This window comes from Mixophyes fleayi, chromosome 2 (assembly GCF_038048845.1).
Source record: "Mixophyes fleayi isolate aMixFle1 chromosome 2, aMixFle1.hap1, whole genome shotgun sequence".
NCBI lineage: Eukaryota > Metazoa > Chordata > Amphibia > Anura > Limnodynastidae > Mixophyes > Mixophyes fleayi.
This window is the reverse complement of record NC_134403.1, coordinates 266,862,952-266,884,739: the sequence shown is the minus strand read 5'-3', so window position 1 is coordinate 266,884,739 and position 21,788 is coordinate 266,862,952. Positions and strand designations below refer to the sequence as shown.

Genomic DNA, 21,788 nt, shown 5'->3' with positions numbered 1-21,788 from the left:
AATAAATACAAAATAGATCCCACTGGAGCGCTGTAGTGAGGGGGCGTGGTTTATGGCGGGGGCTGACGTATAAAGGGAGGAGCTGCGGAGACACTGAGGAGGGGGAAGTTACAGGATGGAGTGACGTCGTTGAAGGAACGGATGCGGGGTTCCGGGACTAGAGAGGATAAGACAGAAACAAGTTCTTTAGTGCCGCTGAAAGCCCTATGGAAATGCCGGGGGCAGCCCGGTTACTAGGCAGAGTGACGCGCGGTGTTCCGGTGACGTCACCAGTGTCTCACCCGTAGACGTTGGGGGGAGGAGGGGATAGAGCAGCTACAGCATCGGGGGAGGGGGCCTGACCTGCTGTACCCTGGGAGACAACACAGGTTAGGTGTCAGCCTTATGTGTAACTGCTGTCACTGTGCATGATAGTATGTCAGATATAGTCCCATGCACGCTTACAGAGTCCATTTATACTTGCACAGGATATTTTATTACTGCAATCCTCGACACCTTTACTTGATTGCTTATATGTTTGTATAATAATGTTTAATATAATGTGTAATGATAATAAAGTACCAGATATCTGGAAACAAACGATTAACTTTTGGAATGTGAACACTTCTGAATATATCTAAAAGTAGTGGGGCTCAACCTTTCACTAACTTGGGCCCTCAAATGTCAGTGTCATTGTTCTGTGACTGCTAAATAGCAGCGGTGTCTGCAATCTGTAAATAAAAATGTAATGAATATTTAATCTGCCAGTAAGATAAATATGCCATTCAGTAAATATTTGCCATCTGCATCTATAATGTATAGAACAGTGATAGGCAAACTGATACACTGAAGGGGCTGCATGTGTGGCCCATTAACCTTCAGAAGGGCTGCACATTACCCTTTGGGGGAATTCAATTCTCCCCTTAGTACCGCCGCCCTAAAACTGTTACCTTTATTATGGTAGTTTTAATCTGGCTTTCTGCTCGCAGCTCCCAGGTGGTGTTAGAACTACCGTAATTTTGTGCACTATTACCGTAAGAACGGTAATAATGCACAGGCCACATTACTTTTAACACTAACGCAACGCAGCCAATTGAATTTCCCTCCTTTATGTCATTAATAATTTTAAACAAAACATTTTATCTGTAATAAATCGACATTCACTTTAGATAAGTATCACAAGCTATAACACAAATCTAACAATAAAGCAGGAAGGAGCAGGGCACCTCAAATGGAGGTTTGGAGGGCCTGTTGCCCATCAATGGCATAGAAGTACCAAACTAATTATACTTTAGGTCATTGTTAGTTTGTACACCCCTTAATTATTTTACCTGATTATCATTATATCATCATCATCATAATTTATATAGCACCACTAATTCCACAGTGCTGTATAGAGAGCTCATTCACATCAGTCCTTGCTCCATTGGAGCTTACAGTCTAAATTCCCTAATACACACACACTCACACACAGACAGACAGAGACTAGGGTCAATTTTTGATAGCAGCCAATTAACCTACCAGTATGTTTTTGGAGTGTGGGAGGAAACTGGAGCACACCCATGCAAACACAGGGAGAACATACAAACTCCTCACAGATAAAGCCATGGTTGGGAATTGAACTCATGACCCCAGCGCTGTGAGGCAGAAGTGCTAACCACTAGGCCACTGTGCATATATATATATATATATATATATATATATATATATATATATATATATATATATATATATATATATATATATATATATATATATATATATATATATATATATATATATATATACTAATCTGACTTTTTTGTACATATACTTTTAGGCTAAATCCACTATGGCATTTATGTTGTACACAAGGTCTGGCTGCACTCAATGAAAATTTAACTAGATTGAATAACTGTAAACATAGGCATCACTGTTGGTTCACATTGACTGATTGCTTCTTACATAATGTAATAACTCCAGGGGTATATTTACTAAACTGTGTGTTTGAAAAAGTGATGTTGCCTATAGCAACCAGTCATTTTGTAGAATGTACTAATTAAATGATAACTGGAATCTGGTTGCTATAGACAACATCTCCACTTTTTCAAACCTGCAGTTTAGGAAATATACCCCCAGAAGTTCAGCCACCCCTCTCCTAAATAAGAAAGCTTGTCCCATTGCATTGACCCCCGATATTCATGGGGCACTCAACTCTACCTTTCGATTAGGTTTTCTGACACGCTTACTATAGATGCCTTCAAAAACATTATTCCCAGTTGCTGGTGGGGGGTATCCAGCAAATAGCTTGGTTCACAGGAGTGGGACCATTGTGGTTTCACATGTTTGGTCAAGGGGGTAACTTCTAAGAGTTTTCCGTTAACTAAGACTGGTGGCATTCAATAATGTTTTATCTTTGATTTTTGCATAAAATAAAAAATTGTTTCTTGACAATTACTTTACTGTTTTTTTATCCACAAACCCATTCATCCTGATAAGCATATAGACTTAATGTTGGCAACTTAATTTAAAAATTTAGGGCCTGATTCATTATGGAAAGTTAAGTAAAAAAAATTGAGTAAGTAGTCTCCTGAACAAAACCATGTTACAATGCAAGGGGAGCACATAAGTTAAATACTGTCTGTTTTTCATGTAGCACTCAAATATCAACTTTAAATTTCAGTGTACAAATAAGCTATCAAGTATTTGTGTGCTGCATGAAAAATCAGACTTTTTCTTGAGCTTCTGCCCTGCAACACTGATAGGCTCCATCAGCGTCAGACCAAACTATCTGTGCAGTAGTCAGGATGAAAAGTTGATTCTCTGCATGTCATCAGTGATAGCATTTGACATGCAGCAGTAACCAGCGCTTGGTCTTGCGGCCAGGGAAGGGGGAAAAGTGGTGCGATAAGTTATAAAAATATTGAACTCCCTCTACCATATTATTTTCTGGCACATAATCAGTGGTCAGCGTCAGCTGGTAACCATACCTCCACTTCTACATTTTCCATACCAACGGTTCTAAATTTACACTTCAACCTGTCAGGATCAGCCTACAGCTTTCTGCATTGCATGCTGCTTTGTATTGGCAGCTCCTGCCTCCACGAATTTTGGACTTGTTACATTGAATGTATTATCTGGCAGTACCTCTAATTCAGAAGCAGTGCTGTTATTGTGCCTTTCTTCACATTACTAGGGTTTTACCTGTTGCAATAATTATCTCCTGCACCTGGTGCTTTCCTATATTTACCTGCCTCTGTCTATTTCTTGTGCTAGTCATTGTTCCTTATTGATGTGTTCTCTTGTGCTCGGGGACTTTTACATGCTGCTGCTGACATCTCTGCATCGGACTTCTCTCCACTTAGTTATTCTAACCTGCATCTGCTGTATTTCTTTGCAAGCAGTTTTCAGCGTTACCCAGAAATCCTGTTCAGTATCTACTATGCTCGGTTCAAACCATTTCCTGTATTCTCTGATTTAAACCTGTTTAATAAACATTTTATGCTTTTATCATATCCCGGGGCTCCATAGCTGTGATTTCCATTGAAGCGTGACCAGGGCCGGATTAACCCAAGGTCTAACTGGGCTACAGCCCAGGGGCCTCGGGCATCTAGGGGGCCCTTGATAGTGCTCAGCGGCATTATTGATCGGGCCGGGCGTGCCCCCGCCCCCGGCCCGATCAATGCTGCTGAGCCTGTCACTGTAGTCCTTCCCCAGCTACGTTGGGCTGTGTCACTGGGCCACCTGCATTTTTTTTCCATTAAAATAGGCTGCTAAGTTGGGTCATGCCCCCCCGGGCTAAAGTTTGCCAGCCCTCCCCTGATCACTAGAAATTGTTTATATACTTTGTTCCAGATATGGCGGCGCATCCAGGCGTTCCGTCAGCGGTCCAAAAGCCTTCAGTCTGATGGGCGGGAATTGAACTCATGACCCCAGCGCTGTGAGGCAGAAGTGCTAACCACTGCTCCACCGTGCTGCCCATAGTATATAGCGGCGGTTCCCAAAGTGTGCAAGAGCCGCGGCGCTGTCACTGGGGTGCCGTGGGCCAGCCAAAAAAAGAAAGAAAACAGAAACTTACCAATCCGCGCGGCGCAGGGACCCAGCAGCCTCCTCTCTTCCGCAGCTGTCACTGATGTCATTCAGTGACAGCTGCGCGAGTGAGGAGACTGCTGGGTCCCGGCGCCGCGCGGATTGGTAAGTTTCTGTTTTCTTTCTTTTTTTTGCCTGGCGCGGGACAGAGGAGGAGGGGGACAGATGGCAGACCGAGGGCAGAGGAGGAGGTGGACAGAGGGCAGAGGAGGAGGGGGACAGATGGCAGACCGAGGGCAGAGGAGGAGGGGGACAGATGGCAGACCGAGGGCAGAGGAGGAGGGGGACAGGTGGCAGAGGAGGAGGGGGACAGATGGCAGACCGAGGGCAGAGGAGGAGGAGGGGGGCAGAGGAGGAGGGGGACAGATGGCAGACTGAGTGCAGAGGAGGAGGGGGACAGAGGGCAGAGGAGGAGGGGGACAGATGGCAGACGAGGAGGACAGAGAGCAGAGGAGGAGGACAGAGAGCAGAGGAGGACAGATGGCAGACCAGGGGGACAGAGGGCAGACCAGGAGGGCAGACAAGGAGGACAGTGGAGGGAGACATAGGGCAGAGGAGGGGGACAGAGGGCAGAGGAGGGGGACATATGGCAGAGGAGGAGGGCAGAGGAGGGGGAGAGAGGGCAGAGGAGGGGGACAGCGTGAGAGAGGGCAGAGGAGGGGCCAGCGTGACAGAGGGCAGAGGAGGGGGCCAGCATGACAGAGGGCAGAGGGGGCAACGTGAGAGAGGGCAGTGTGCCTGGATGCAGAGGGGGCAGTGTGCCTGGTTGCAGAGGGGGCAGTGTGCCTGGTTGCAGAGGGGGCAGTGTGCCTGGATGCAGAGGGGCATTTTTGCATACAACTAAATAAGTATTTCTGTCGTGACCTAAATACTTATTACAACTTTTTGACCCAACTACCTCTAAAACAGGACTGTTCAGTAATTATTTTGGAGGGGTGCCTTGAAAAAATTTGGAGACTCTAAGGGTGCCGCGAACTGCAAAAGTTTGGGAACCACTGGTATATAGCAAAGTCTACAAAATAGGAACATATACATATTCAGTATACAGAATAATCGTGATTTATGCTGCGCAGTTGGTCAACATGCACAAAACCTTAAAACCTGACAGTCCTTGGACATGTATATATTAAGCTATGTGTGTGTAAATTCTTATGTTCTTTAATATATGTCGGTGGTTTAGTGCTTATCACTTCTGCCTCACAGCACTGGGGCCATAAGTTCGATTCCCAACCATGGCCTTATCTGTGTGTACTTTAATTGGCTGCTATTAAATTGACCTTAGTCTCTCTCAGTCTGTGTGTGTGTGTATGTGTGTGTATGTTAGGGACTTTAGAATAGAAACTCCAATGGGGCAAGGACTGATGTGAGTTCTCTGTACAGCGCTGCAGAATTAGTGGCGCTATATAAATAGATGATGATGATATGTGGATTTAAATGTACTCCACAGTCAGCCTCCTAAAAACAAATTGATATTATATAGAACATAACAATTGTATAAAAAAACTATAGAACTAGTAAAATGTAAGTTACCAATAGGCCCTGATATGTTGAGCATTATACTCTTTTGGTGAGGCACAGACCAGGAGAATCTGCCTATGATATGCCGCCTATGTAAGCTCATGTCTTGCAATTAAAGTACTACAATTTCCTTCATCAAAAGTAAAAAAAAATTGTTCTTTTTATTGTTCCCTTCATAGTATATCTATTGAGTGAAATTTCTTTTATATTGCAAAAGAGCAATTTTGTAGATTGAATTTCCTTATGTAATACTCAACATTCTACTGGAACAGCATTCATTAAACCTGCCAGCAACTTCATGGCCAAATTCTTTCTGTACAGATTGTCCTAGTCTGCTTCTTCAAAGACTCTATTTCTCCAGTCTCTGACATACACACTTCTACAGTTTTATGTTCTTAATTTTATTCCTTTAACCAGGATACTGCTTTTGTAAAAGCAAAACAAAAAAATAAAAAGTAATGAGTAATACTAGATACTCACCGAAGATATATTCTTATTGAATATATAATAATTATGCTATTATTGTACTGTATAATACTGTATTTGTTGATACCATAGTAGGCGTACTGCATGTGCTGTGTACAGAACACTAGGATACAATGGGGGTTATTCATATATATGCGAGTTTCCTTGCATGTTATTTTTCTGCATGCAGTGGAAAGAGAGTAATTCACTTACAAGACTTGCAGTAACGATCACGTTGTACCTTCTAGTCAAATTAAGCCCTATTTTTAGACACGATCATTACGGCAGGTCTTGTAATTTAATTACTCTCTGTACATTCCACGCAGAAACATAACATGTGAGTGAATTGAATTTAATTGAATCATCCCAAATGTATCCAAAATCGAGGAGGGAAAGATATTTAATGGAGATTGTAAAATTTGTAATTGATTATTGCCTAATATCACTCGTCTTACTGGTTTTGATCCATTCTAAGCCTTGTATACATGGGTTGCCCATGGTTACTCCTATCTGTTTTACAGCCTGACGTTCCTCTATCCTCGGACGCCATCTTGCCAAGCATTTTGCACATGCGCAACCCGGGAACCTTTTAAAACCTCTGCTTCACGGTGATAGGAGGATCACCAGCCAGTTCCCCTTATAGGGGTCCTCCTCGGTGTCAGTTCATCGGGTCTCTTACCTGATAGGAAGCATCTCCTCTGGCTCCCGTCCGTGCTCATACTTACCTTTGTTCCTGTCTTCGCTAGTTAGGCCGTTCGTTCATCGGCTGCAGCATCGGTCCTGTTCCAGAGTTATATCATCTATGTGGATCTCAGTACTTCTGATCACCACAGTACATCACTTTACAGCATTGCCTGTTCAGCTTATTCCGCTGATTAGACCTGTGACTGTACTTCCTGCTCAGCCTATCCTATTATCGTGATTCGTGGCTATACTGCTGATCATTGCACAGCACCCGTCCTGTTCCGGTATTCCATACACCTGAGGCTACATTCCAATCTGCCTTACAGTTACTTAGTGGTTCTCTGTATTATCTGCTCTGTGCCCCTTAGAGGACCACAACCTGAGGTTGAGAGCAGCTAAAACCATATTCCCTTCCGGGAATCCCTGGTGAATACCTCTCCGCACTTCTCTGTAGGTAGCTGTCATTCAAGCAGAGATCAAGACCATTACAACTATCTGGCTTTCGTGACACCTAATAGACCAGGGAATATTTTTCATTTTTATATTTTAATTATTTATTTATCACAATAATGTTTACTATCACACATTTTTACATTTCGTTGTGGCATAGGGATGAAAGAAAACTAAATTCCTTTGATTTTAATATATTTCTAATAAATAATTGCATTTTAATTTGGAATGTTATATATTAGATACGATTTTGGCTCCGATGGTAATTTGGTTTACTGATTTTTTTCTTCAATATGAACGTGCCGAAGCAATGAGAAAGTGTATGTTGAGCTTTAAATAAGATCTCTGTATAACTCTTATTTAGGCAATAGCCTCCTCATAATTATAAAAACTGCAGGAAACCCATGTTAAGGATAAGTAGCATCTGCAGGGGTTCACTTTTAAATGGCAAGCTGTGCGCCCTGGAGCATTACGGGACTGCAGGCTCTGGCAGGGTGAAAGGCTCAGAAATCACATGGGTACTGTGCCCGAGACCCTGTGGTTTTGCTGGTTTAAAATGATGGTGTAATGCAGAAATTAATGATTTGCATAGAGTGCTTCATTAAACTACTGACTAGGGGCCAGATGCAAATAGGCAACTCTTATTCAAGAGAATAGACTTCTGGTGGACTACCATTTTAATGGCAGTCACTGAGTAGGCCAGTACAGAGTATAGTACTATAGTTTTGTAACTGTTGGTCTCCTAAAGGGCAAGAGTGCAGTTGTGTTGCTGATTGCATTATAACCAGGGTATACCTTGTGAAACACTACAAAAAGCAATTCCTAAAATTGAGTGTTTCAGTGAGCTTATGACATGAAGTCTGGTGTGCATTGGTAATAAAAGTGTCTCCCATTATCAAACCCTCATCTGCTACACCTTTAATTCTGATAAGCTCCAGAAACATTTACATGTATATTTCTGAATATTACTAGTATATATTTCATAAAGCAACTTGTAATTTAGGTTTAGTGGTCATTTACAGTGGATATACTCATAAAGAGAAGGTTTAACCAGCACTAGCTGCTCTTTCTCTGGTACTACGTCTGCCTCCTTCTCCCTACATCCCTGCAGGAGTCCCCTCAGGCCTCCATCCCTGGTCCTCTGCTCTTCCTTTGGTGAACTTATCAGCTCCTTTGGCCTCCAGTATGCTGACGACACCCGAATCTTCCTTTCATCCCTTGACCTCTCCCCTTCCATCCCTATCCTGCTGTCTTTCTGCTATCCCCTCCTGGATGTCCAAACGTTTTCTTAAGCTCATCATGGCCAAGACAGACCTTGCCTCCGTCAAGAGTTTCCTTCCCTCCCACCTCTCCATCACTGTTAATACCACCGTCTCCTGTCTTTCCCCAGTCTGTTGCCTGGGTGTGAACCTTGACTCACCCAATTCTGTCGGTTCCATCTCTGCAACATTACTTGTATCAGGCCCTTCCACTCCAATGATGGTACTAACACTCTCATCCATTCATTCTCTGAACATTTGTCACCTTGATAACTGCAACCTTCTCTTGACTGGCCCCCCCCACACTTGTCTCACTCCTCTTCAATGCTCAATGCTATAACAAGACTTTTTCTCTCGCTGCTTCACTTCTGCCTCTCCTCTCTGCCAAGCCTTACACTGACTTATTTTCCTCTTCAAACTCCTCACCCTCACCTAAAAAGCCCTCTCCAACTCCTCTGCTCCATACATACTCTCCCCCCGCCCGAAAACTTATGACCACCACCTCACCTCTGATAACCTTGTCTCACTCCTGCATTCAAGATTTCTCCCATTCTGCCTCCCACCTCTGGAACGATCTTCCTAGTTTTATTATACTATCCCAATAATCTGCAAATCATCAAACACTCCCTTAAAATCCACCTATTCATTAACACTTACCATTCCACTGGTTAACCCCTTCCTTACCCTCTTTATATTCCCTGTTCGTGTGCCTTTTCACAAACACGAAGTATACCCCACCCTCATTCATCCTTCCCTCTTCCTGTCACCCATTTCTGTTTCTATCCCTCTCAATTGATTTCTATTCCCCTTACACTGAATCACCCGTATGTGTCACCCCGTTTGCCTACCTCTTCCGTTTTAGATTGTACGCGCTTGCGAACAGGGCCATCCTCCTCATCTTTCTGCATGCCTGTTATATTTTGCACTTCCTCCCTGTGCTCTATGCCCTGTCTCCATGTCCCCCTTGTCTTTGCACCTCATTCACTGGCTCTGATCCTGTTACTTGTACCTATGCTTCTGAGCACAAGCTCAACTTACTCTATTCATTCTCCCACCTTTTCTAGTTATAGTGGTTTTGGGACACCCCTTGCACCTTCTTGCCCTTTATGGCTATACTTAGCTGTGTTGTGATGTGTGGTGCTCTATAAATAAAGGATAATTATAATAACTTGCATTTCATATCATGTGCAAATGGGAGCAAATTTAGCAAATGGTAGTGAAAGCTTTTATTCCTAGCTCTGCTGAATGTGTGAAAATAAATGAACAGTTTTGATGTGCCTTTAGTCAGTTGAACTCCATTAATTTAAACAGGAATGCAAATCTCCCAATTTTCCTAATTTAGACAGGCCATCCGGATCGGGACAGCTTTGTCCTGCGGGTGGGAATTTTGGAAGGTACGTCTCTTTGACTACTGCTCTGCAAGGCAGAGCAGCGGTGAACGGGTGGCGCACACACTGATGTGCACAGCAATGAAGGTGTAGGAGGGGAGGAGAGCACAGGGCAATCTAGCATTTCAAAAGCGCTAGGCACACCTCCAGGGGTGTTGTCACACAACCTGCCATGGCATGACCACGTCCCAATTTTGACATGTCACAACACCCTGGTCCTATTAAAGAAAAGGCAAGGCTGGAAGTTATGGGAATGTGTTTTTGGGAACACAAGGAATGATTACAAATGCCACCGAGATGCCTAAAAAATAAATCACTGTAACATTTGTTAGGTACTAAATCAGTAATAGGCAAAATGATAAACTTTAGCGGCCACATATGTGCCCTTTAACCTTCAAAAGGAGCACACATTACCCTTAATCTCACTAATGAGTTAAAACAATACATTTAATCAAAGAGACACCTACCTGTCAGCAGGTATTTCAAACAAGCGTTACAAACTATAACAAACAAATGGGAGGGCAGCCTGTCGCCATTACTGCAGTGAACAGTAGCACAATAAAGCCAATGTGCATTTGACATTACAGATGTAGGAGTGATTCACAATTGCATATGTATATGGGAAGTTACTTTAAAAAAAAAGGTCATATTTGTCACCACGAAAAACCCACAAAAACTGCATACCTCATATTATACCTGAAATTTGTTTCAGAAATAGTTACTTTTTGAGACATACTTTTTTTATCATCTATCTCTTGACTATCTGTAGAGCCGCATATCCGAGGAAGGACATTAAAAATATAACGAAACTTTGCGTTTTCCATATGATCATTATTAATTTTTATTTATAAGGCGCCACAAGGTGTCCGCAGCGATGTACAGGGACAAACAAATTACAATACAATGGGAGACAGCACAGTACAGTAAACAGTAAGCACAGTAACTCAAATATGATGTAAATATGATGCTTCCTTCCTTATTTCATAGCCCGTGGTATACTTCCAGCCGCCTTTCATTATATGCACGCTGCATGTAAAAACAACTTTTTTTTTTATTAACATGATGTATACATATCACTACAACCAGCCAGTTTACACATCCCCCAAAATGTCTCCTTTTATACGTGATACACCGGTTTTTTGCTTCACAACATTAACATCGTAAAACAGTAGTGTGCAGCTGCATGAGAAGACAAACAAGTAAGTTCCGGATCTCGTCATAGTTTCCAGAGGGAGTCTTTTGAGGGACGGACCAAACATGGCAGCCCCCAGAGAATAATTCATGCTGTATATTGACACCGGTTTATTTGTTCCTCTTGCAGGCTTCAGTCATGTTTGCCAAGACCTTCAAAGTGAAGTCTAACACAGCCATCAAAGGCTCAGACAGGTGATGAACGCTCACATGTATAAGTTGCAGCATTGTTTATGTTCCGTATCTATATATACAGCTTCACATCATGTAAGGCGTATGCGTTAAGGGTGTAACAACCACATTAGTATTATTAGATTGCAAGAGTGCGGAGATAAACGTATGTATGTAAATCACATTACTGATCGACACATCGCTTTTCTCCTGCATTATTTTTGCCAGTTTACAAAGGGGGAAAGAGTCTTGCTTTACTAATGTGTTGTTCCAAAATTCTGCATCCAACATTGTTTATTTGATATTTAATTCCTAATAAGAAAGGTAAAGTAGGTTTATTCAGAAAAACTCGGCTTATTTAAACTTCCCCAGATATTTTGGAACTCTGCATTCATGTCCCCATGTGGAACTTCTGTGTACATAATAAAAAAAAACAACAAACCCAATCATGGTAACATCTCAAAAACAGATATTGAAGCTGCAGTGCAATCTGCCATATACGAAGGTGCCATCATTTTAATATAATTTCCAGAGGAACTTTGCTGCTGAGCAGGTGCTACACAGTAGTCAAAGCACAGTTTAGCTGTATACATCAGCTCTTTAGATCTGTTCCAAAGACCTGCTTAAAACACTTCATTATTGACTATGGCATTATAAGTAGAATGCGCATCAACGTGCGCAAATGTGTTTTTTGTTGTTTTTTTAAAATCTGCCTTTCCACTCTGCTAGACATGAAAAAATCACTGCTTATAAGTATTTATTTATTTTTTTAAATGGGAGAAAAAGTTTGTTTTCATATAGTAGAAATGGTCTTTGAAAATCACCAAACATGTTGCAGTTTGGTCATCTTCAACCAAATTAGGCTGTAATCCTCTGTGCATTACATTACATCACATCTAGATATGCACTTTTGGAGCTCCATGTGTCAAACTTGGCCAGCAGTTTTATAATCGGACTGATTGCTCAGTGCATGGCCAGCTTTAAACTTGTAATGTTATTACGAATCAATATCATCATATGATCATGTTCACATTGGCCTGACATCCTTGTCTGTATAGTTTTCTTCAAAATTGTTAAGTTGCTTATGTTCATTTTGAAGTTGGTATATCAGGAGTTTCTCAAATTACTAACTTCACCAGTTCCTATGACATGCCTAGGCTAACAACCAGTAATGTGACTGTATTGGCATTTATTTTACAAACCATTCTATACTACAGAAATACCTTTTCCCTTTATATGAAAGCAGACTTCACATAATTTCCAAAAATGTGTAAACAGTTTAACATTTGCAATGGCACAGTGTTTCTGCCCTACTCTTAGACTAGTGTTGGCTAACCTGTGACACTCCGGGTGCTTGTGAAACTACAAGTCCCAGCATACCCTTCCAGCAATAAGCTGCTATCTATTGGCAGAGCTTGCTGGGACTTGTAGTTTCACAACACCTGGAGTGTCACAGGTTAGCCAACACTGTCTTAGACCATACATGTGAGCCAAGTACAGATTTGTCCATTCTCATGCAACAAAATCTATATGCACAAAGTTATGGATAAGGTAAGTGCATGCAATGTTAAAGAATGTAATATTCCAAGCCAGTCTTGAGTGTATTTGTTCATTTACATCACTTACATGATAATTTTAGCCCTAAGATCTGCAAAGTCTAAATTGATCATTATTTAATGCTCTGCAAACTGTCAAAATGCATTTATCTTTGAATAGTGGAATATGTAGCAATATTCTGCATATTTCATGTGCTGCTGATAAATAGCCAAAACCATTAATATAAATGGTAAAGTGGAAACACAGTTTTTTCTTTGTGTGGGTTTTGTACCTGTTAGAAAAAAATAATTGTACTTGGTATTACAAATCCTTGCAGCCTTCATAAATGCCATTATAAAGATATGTCAAATTTGTGCTTTAAAGATATATTTTTATTATTTTTAAAGGAGAAAACTGCGAGCCGATATTAGCTCTGTGTTTCCTTCTCTAACCACGGAAAACCAGTCTGAACTAATGCCATCCAAAGAAGAGTTGAATATTGTTAAAGCGTACGTCCACAAGGGAGATGCTATGACCATCTACATCCACAACAGGAATCCCATCATATTTGAATTGGAGAGAAATCTTTACCCAACAGGTTTGATGCAAGTTATATTCGTATAAAATGTGTGCATTTGACTTAATTGTTGCTATCTTGTACACCTGGGGGTAAATGTATCAATATGCGGGTTCTTCAACACCCCCGCATGTTCAGCCTCTTCCGCGATTAAATTTCAAGCGGCGCTGCATTGTGAAGGGAAGTTAACCCTTTACAATGCAGCGCCGCTTGAAATTTAATCGCGGAAGAGGCTGAACACGCGGGTGTTGAAGAACCCGCATATTGATACATTTACCCCCTGGTCTGTCAACTTTCCATATCCAGTGCCTCCCATAGTAAGGGAGGATTTGTAATTAAAGCACAGCTGTTACCATGAATTAACATCTGTAGTTGTATAAAAAGCAAATTTACCGCAAGTTATCTATTTCTTTCTGAAATGCCTATTTTTGTAATTCTTCTTTTTCTGCATAATGAATCATGACCGTTTGGGAAGCATTATACTAGTTTTAAAAGAAAAAAATCACCCCCTGTCACAGTGTTTTGTGTAGGTGACAAAAAAGGTTATTCCAGCATTTTTCAATTCCATAATTATAATGTTAAATGTTTTTAACATGTCGCATAAATAGAGATGTTCACTGACCCCTGTGTTTTGGTTTTGGATCTGGATTAACTTCGTGTTTTGGTTTTGGCCAAACCGCCCTCCTGTGTTTTGGTTTTGGATCTGGATCCCTACTTTTTTTTTTAATACCATAATTTGGCTCTTTGTTTGTTCCTACATTATTATTATTAACCTCAATAACATTCATTTCCAGTCATTTCCAGGCAATTTTTGTCAAGTGACAAGAACACTGCTAGCCCTTCTGTTTCTGTATGAGCAATGGCGTTGGATCTCCTGGGTAGGGAGGTACTTATGGAACCCAAAACTCGCGAGATCCAACAACGCAACGGTGACGTTTTGCCTCAATTCAGATCCGAGGACGCGCGAAAGTACAGAGCCAGCTCGCGAACCTTCTCGGGATCCCCTAAGTTCCGGTGGGCTCGGTTTTCAGAAAACTGAGCCCGAGCATCTCTAGTCCATAGGTGTACGAATTTTAAATTAAATATTTTCTGGATATTTTTTTTTTCTATTTGCTATTTATTTAAGGTGGACTTGCCACCTACACACGGTGGAGTTTTTAATTTGTCTGCTGAATTAATTTTCATGAAAATGTAACCTTTCCGTTCACTAGGAACCAATACCTCATGGATATAAGTCAGAAAAAATAAGTATTGGTTAGGCTTTGCTTCAGTTATGCCGCTGGTTCCACATAAATTGATAAGCTAAAGAATGGATGAGGTCCAAAAAATGGATGCTTCCACCGTGTAGGGGACAGGTTTCTTTCAAAATGCCAAGTATTTCAAAGATCTGTGTCCTATTGTGCTGCTTGCCTTATGCACCCAGTTAATGGCCACAAGAGTTAAGATGGGTAGTAACTAATGCGATTTCTGTATTGATTTTACGAACGACTGAAAGATGATCATGCGGATTTATGTGTAAACACCTACACAATTTACTGTCTGATCTGAGATCTGCATCTGTCATAACAATCTGCTGAAAAGATCATGACTCTGTACATTCTACAGATGTCTACTGGCCGCCAGTGCATACACACTTCCACATTTGCACAATATTGGTCTTTGATTGTGATTTTTAGGATGTTTGTAAAACCAAATCAACAGATGCGATGTGTTTTGGTAAAATAAACATGATCCTGGAAGTGTACACATACTTGCAATATCTGGACAAACGGTCGCTTAACATGTGATCTGCGCAATAATTGCGCTTAAGTTAATATTGCAGGTTTTATTTCAGGTCTAGATATGTATCAAGGACATCTGCCATGTTGCTCATTGGATGCACAGCCTCTGATATATTCATTGATGACTAAATGCTGAAACTAACAGAATGAGTTTTGAATATTTCATTTTATTAAAAAAAACAAAACGTTGTTATACGGCACAGATTTAGAGTTAATCTCTATTGGACTGCTGATAAAGTTAAAGAAACCTCTTTACTATCCACTGTTTACCGCGGTAATAGACTATTTTATCTCAAGTGCACCATCGAGTTTTACAATCAGAGACTGTTCTATTTAATACCTGCTTTTTTTCTCTTGTGTATTTGAGCTCTGACTTTTATTGCTGCATGTTCCTCCATTATCCTATGAGTTATCCATAATTTGATATATGGTTATATATAATTGTTTTTTAGTAAAATGTTTTAATAGAATATTGTGTTGGTGGTATATAATTGTTGAGGAGAATATATATTGTTTACACTTCTATCCTATAAGAAGCTTCATAAGTTCTTCTCCCCGTTAATTTAATGGTGGCTACAAATTTTACATACTTTATATGGTTTAAGTTGCTATCATAAAGTTTAATTTTTGGTTGATTTAAATCAGCGCCCAGGGATATCCTACTGTGTGGATATAGTATTGCTATAGACCTGTTTCTTTTCACTGCCCTGAGATATGGCGAAAGTCTCTGGATACAGATATATCCAGTACAGACAGCAGAGCAGAGCTGAATCATATACCAGGAAAACAAGTATAAACAGCCCTGTTTGGGCATAACTGGTGGGGGAACAATGACTAGAGCACCTATGGGGCCAGGCTTTGAGGGGGACCTGGGTGATGCTGGTTCATACTCAGTGATTCCTGTTTGGTCCATCAGAAGAGCAGGAGGGGGGCCTTCCGGAGCAAGGCACAGAGGGATGGCAATTGAGAATTACTTGGAATGTTGGGAGGGGTATGTGTGTGTGTATCTATATCTATCATCATCATTTATTTATATAGCGCCACTGATTCCGCAGCGCTGTACAGAGAGCTCACATCAGTCCCTGCCCCATTGGGGCTTACAGTCTAAATTCCCTAACATACACACAGACGACAGAGAGAGAGAGATATACATATATAATTATAGTAGTTGACAAGGACTATCTACAAAGTACTCTTAGCTTGTAACCTTTTGTAGCCAAGTTAGGATGCATACCATGTCTAGTATTTGCAGCCCTACACAGTTTATGGACCATACTCGGACTGTTATTTTGAGATGGTGCTGATGATGGCCAAACAATAATAGGCTACTCTGGAGGTCACCACAGGTGCTCAAACATCAACTCTTATAAGAAAATGAAGGCATAATACAAAGGGTCTGTTACATTTACAATACATTCATTCCCAAATGCAGAAGTAGACCAGTTTACCTGTAAAATTGGTAATAGAAGTTAATGGACTAGTGGCAAACATCAAATATACAGTAGATAATTATGTCTAACATGAGAAATTCTTGGAAGCAGGTCAATAAAATCTCTCTCTCTTTTACAAATGCATATTATTTATGTTCACTGTGTGAACATTATGCATAAGTTATGTGAACAATCATTGATTGCTAAACACCCACTGACATTGCAATATTAATGTGATGCTAGGTAATGCTTATGTGGTTATATGTTATAGCCAAGCTAGGGTCTGAGTGTATGACTGGGAGGACTTTCTCTTGGGCTAAGCAGGTTAAACCTTAAATCATTGCTAGCTTGTGAAATGTGTATGTTATATCTCTCAGAGGCTAACTACAACATGGTTCTTCAGTTCATGGTGTTGACTCAGAGTGAACAATCCTTAATAGTGATAATGATTTATTGAAGTTCACTTTTCTGTTGATGTTTTTTTTTTTTTCATTCTGTATTGTTTTAAGGTAGTATTTAGCACATTGCATAAACAGTTGTGACCGTTTCCTCTTGCTCATGATAAAGAACTAAGAGTTGTGAAATAAAGGTGTGTGTATGATTACTGTGTTATAGTATAAGTCATTAAGTCATGTTCATAATGTATCACCACTCCCTTCTAATTGTCAACCAAATGGCCTGAATAAGTTCCTCAGAACATCTCGCTGCCTCATACATATTTTTTCTTTTTGTCTGCCTAATGCAGTAATACATTTATAATTCAGTTAATCTAGATGCATTTGTGTTATAGAAAAATAAGCATAGGTTGGAATTGGTCCCCCTAATGCTCCATTATGTAGTAGAATATCCCAATAATATTAGCAGCTGCCTAATTGCTCATCCAGTAGTCGACAGTAAGCCCTCTCCTAGCAATTCAAAACTACTATAGATTCTACTTGCTTATCTTGCATTTTTTTATACTCCTTTCTCATTCTAGCCCCCCCTCCCTCATCCTCCAATTTAGAACAAACTTTCAGACTTTCAAACTAGTCTGATATAATGTGTGGTGCTAGGTGTAAAGAAAGTTAATAATATTGTAAATGATTGTATATCCATTTGTGTTTTTTAAATGTTGACTTTCAATTAATGAAGATTTAATAAAAATATAAAATAAAATAAGCATATTATGTTAAATATTTTCAGTGTAATCTGTGGCTGTCCTGGAGCTAAGGCTACTTTTTCTAAGGACTTCTGCACCCATGCATTGAAAAACAGTACAAGGTTTTGTATACAATTTTAACTAGTGTTTTATCGTCTCTTTAGGAGAGCAGTAGAAGTGCACTCATTAACACATATCAAAGCTTTCCTGCTGCATAGCCTACTATGTACATAATAGCCAGTCCTACTGAAGCTCTTTGCATTTTGTGGAGTGTTCTGAATGATGCAGACAGCATCAAAATTGAAGCAAAACTTGTGTGTGTTTTGTATACAGATCCATTCGCTTTCATGTTTTTTGATAGTCGTTAGTGACTTTAATAGCCTGAGAATGCAGGTTAAACCCTTGAAATTAATGCCTGCCTGTATTTTGTACGTGGCCTTATCGTTCATTTTTCTCAGAGACCTAACTGCAGCAAAGGAAATGGAGAGTTACTTTTTTATGCAGAATTGTTACAAACATTTATTTGAAAAGTGAAGTAAAAAAAATAATACAAAGCTTCCTCTTCAAAGAGCGTACATTAAGATGTATTCATTCCATTATATATTGCCCTCTTTCTGATGCCACCCTATTCGTACCGTTTTCTTCTAAAATAACTTATTAAATAATTATTTGATTCTCTTTAACATTAACCAATATTCAAACAATATTGATTATTTATTAATTCCACACATCTTATAATATACAGCATTCATTCTGGTGTGTGTGCAGTTCACAGCCTTGTCACAAGTCGCTGAAGTTTAGTATCATTTCTTGCAATGAAGTCCGTTGTGTATTCTGTCTTCATGTGAATAACTGTTTCCCGTTATCACAGCCGTATCTACTTTTGATTCTTTTCTGGTCCGTACCCCCTGTCATTTTCCTTTTTTTTAACTTCGCACTAACCATTTAAATCTCTATATACAGTTAATTTTAATGATAAGCCCACATAGCCAGTTGTTTGTGCTTTTATGGCTGTTTTGGAAAATGTATTATTTAAACATCGGAGAAAGGAGTGGTTGTGTTGGCTGGAAGGTGCTATAACTTTACGTTCTTATATCAGCATAATCATGCAGGTTGTACATCAATTAAAAGTTTGTAAGTAAAAATATGCAACTTTGTTTATGTTCACACAGTTTATACTCTGTGGCGCTTTCCAGATCTACTCCCAGCTTTTACAACCTGGCCACCGGTGCTTGAAAAAATGATTGGCGGAGCAGGTAATATGTTTTTTACATTCCCACATGTTAGTGTATCTTGAATGTATTTATAAAAACAACAATGTAATTATGCAGAACTTTGTATTGAATGTTGTCTGACAGGAACATTTGGTAAAGCACAACAGGGCTACTGTTATGTGAGAGGTTTTGACTGAAGCTCATTGCTTGGCAACAGTTTACAATGTTTCATGGTCATTTGTTTACCCCCTATGCATTGTCCTCTTTCAGAGAAAAGGAAAGCCATTTCCACTGGTTAACATTTAATTCAATATTCCTTGTAACCTAACAAACATTATTACAATAGAGCCTGCCTCCCCTGCTTAGCTCATTTCTTGTCCAGATACCTATTAGTGTAACAGTCTAAGTTACAGGTAGATAGAAGCTGTTTCTAGCGTTATTACGTCCTTGAGCATACGTCAAGGTATTCAGACGGCAGAGCAAATGGAGAGTATCATACACCGCTCTAGTACACATGGGTTGCTGGTTATATATGACAACTGTTATGGTACACAGTTGCCAGGATAAACTTTTAGAACTGATGATTAGGGAGCTTTGTGTGCCCGCAGGTACTCAGATGCCCACAGGTCTTAAGCTCTAGTGTAGTAGAAGTTTATCCTGGGCGGCCGTAGCGCGAGTGGAAGTAGGAGGCAGTAGACTGGATGATGGCGAGTAGTCGAGCTTAAGCCAGGATCAAGGGTCCGTAGCAAGCAGTGAGGTCAGAAACAGGCTGGCAGAAAGCACAAGTATCTGAGAAAGAGGTTATAGGTCAACAAGAAAACAATCGGAGTCAGGAAAGCCAAGGTTCGTAACGGTGGGACAAACAGAAATCAGGAACCAACTAGCAGCAGGTCAGCAAACAGAACTGGAAGCTAAAGCCAGCAGGGAGGCTAAGCTAATACATGGAGGGGCTAAACATAGGGCAGGAGGCAGAGATGGAAGAATTAGCCTCTGAAGGCTTATGTTAATTAATTGGCTCCCTTTGCGCACGTACCTGGCTGCCCTTCATGCTGAGACGCGGCGTACTAGCAACAGTGTCCCGGCCATTGCCTTTGCGACGGTCAGGACAGACAGAAAGTGACCCCCAGCAAACAGCGAGTCGCGGCAGCCTGGGGCACCACAACCGCTTGTAACAACAACCAATTATAAATGTTTAGAAAGCTTAGGTTGTCACAGTTATCTGCTTTTACCTGTAACTTGAATGGACAGACAGTCCACAATCAAGCAGCTTATTTCATGCTCTTTACTTCCATGTTTAGACAGATATAGCTTTCAGTTGCTTTGGGGATAAAGCCTGCCTCTTCCTCAGTGAACCTCTGAAATGCTGTGTACGTTGACTGCCAGCTAAGTTCACTGGTGAATGCATGGTGCCCATCACAAGTTTGGAATAAAGGACATGTGGTTTGCTTGGCACATTTTTTTGATGATGGTAGATCCCTAACATCTGACCGTTTGTTAATCATATTATCTACTTGTTTATATATATATATATATATATATATATATAAAATCATTTTTTGCTCCTGTTGACCTGCCTGATAGTGGTTTCCTCTTTTGGGACTGAATTTGCAGAAAATGGAAGAACCGTAAATGCTTTCTTTGAGATGAAATCAAAGCCTTCATCTGCAGTGCATAATTGGTGGCTACCAAGTTGGCTAGTGTATCTGAGCTGATACCTCATCAAGTTAAACGGATCTGGCCCACCCGAATGATGTCCATTAGGGCAGAATTATTCTGTATGCCTTGGCTATTTAAGCCTTAACAAAAACCTGATGCAGACACTTGTTTGTAGCATACCTGAATGCAGGTGCATCTGGAAGTGAAATTAAGGCCTGCTTAGAGTGGCAAGAGACAGATCATTTATCATTATAGGATTCTCCCACTTCTGAGCGCAGAAACCACCAGTGTGCCCTTAACCTTATACTGTAGAAGGACCCTTGCCAGGGTTCAGGGCTAAAAGCCTAAATAGTGCAAAGAGGGAATGAGCCAGCACACCCATGAGAGATTAAACTGGAACATAAGATACTCCCTTCAAGTGGAGGTAGAGAATGTCCCACATGAGGAGTGAATGGTGCAGGGAGAGACAGAAGTTCCACCACTGTAACATTTTTTGGACATAAACTATTGAAACACATATAACCGTTAATTGTTCCCGGGCCATATAAGATGGACATTGAAGCCTCATAGATGCATGGCAAATTAAAATCAATTTAATCTAGTTGCCAAATGAATTGTAAGTGTGTACCCACCTTTAGATACAGAGAGAATGAGAATTATAGGAATTTACTGACATTAACACAATTGAAACAAAATTGATTGAGGTCTTGTTACAATACAGCCGCTCACATCTGTCAAATACATACTTGCCAACTCTCCCGGAATATCCGGGAGACTCCCGAAATCTGGGTCAGTCTCCCGGGAGGGAGGGCAATTCTCCCGATTCCCGGGCGACGGTGGAAATTGAATGGGGGAGGCTTATCGGCGTCACGGGCGCGTCATCATGGCCCCACCCCCTTGTTTTATTAGACGGGAAAAGTGGTGACCGCTTTGGCGGCGGGGCTAACGGCGGCATTCTTTGAGCCCCGCCCCCACACGCCCACCTGACCCCCGGACCTTCCGGAACTTAACCTGCCAATGTTGACAACTATGGTCAAATACCTGTGATCTCGTCATCTCTGTTTTTCCTAATTATTATTTTATTTTTACCCCTTTTATTATAGTTCTTGTTTCCACTGTCCCTTCCTGCTTAGTGTCATCTGATCCTAACAATATGTCAGTGTTATTGAAAATGTGTCATTTATTCATTCATTCGTTCAGCACTGTATACATATAGCAATGTGGTTTTTGCACATATTTGTAAGCCATGCCTGAAGATGGGAAGCTTGCAATATGTATGGAAT

At 40.7% G+C, this 21,788-nt stretch overlaps 1 protein-coding gene across 3 annotated transcripts in view; it reads left to right on the top strand.

The window, feature by feature from the left end:
* The first annotated feature begins 92 nt into the window (after positions 1–92).
* The window catches only part of EIF2D (eukaryotic translation initiation factor 2D), a 55,582-nt gene continuing 33,886 nt past the window's right edge, over positions 93–21,788 (top strand). Inside the window, exons 1-4 of one of the 3 annotated variants that reach the window (XM_075196160.1) lie at positions 93–368; positions 11,133–11,197; positions 13,117–13,307; positions 18,808–18,891. In XM_075196160.1, the coding sequence (XP_075052261.1) occupies positions 11,142–11,197; positions 13,117–13,307; positions 18,808–18,891 (331 nt within the window). In that variant the 5' untranslated portion in view covers positions 93–368; positions 11,133–11,141. Of the gene's footprint in view, positions 369–11,041; positions 11,198–13,116; positions 13,308–18,807; positions 18,892–21,788 lie in introns of those variants that run through there. The other 2 variants (XM_075196161.1, XM_075196159.1) reach the window with 2 other exon arrangements.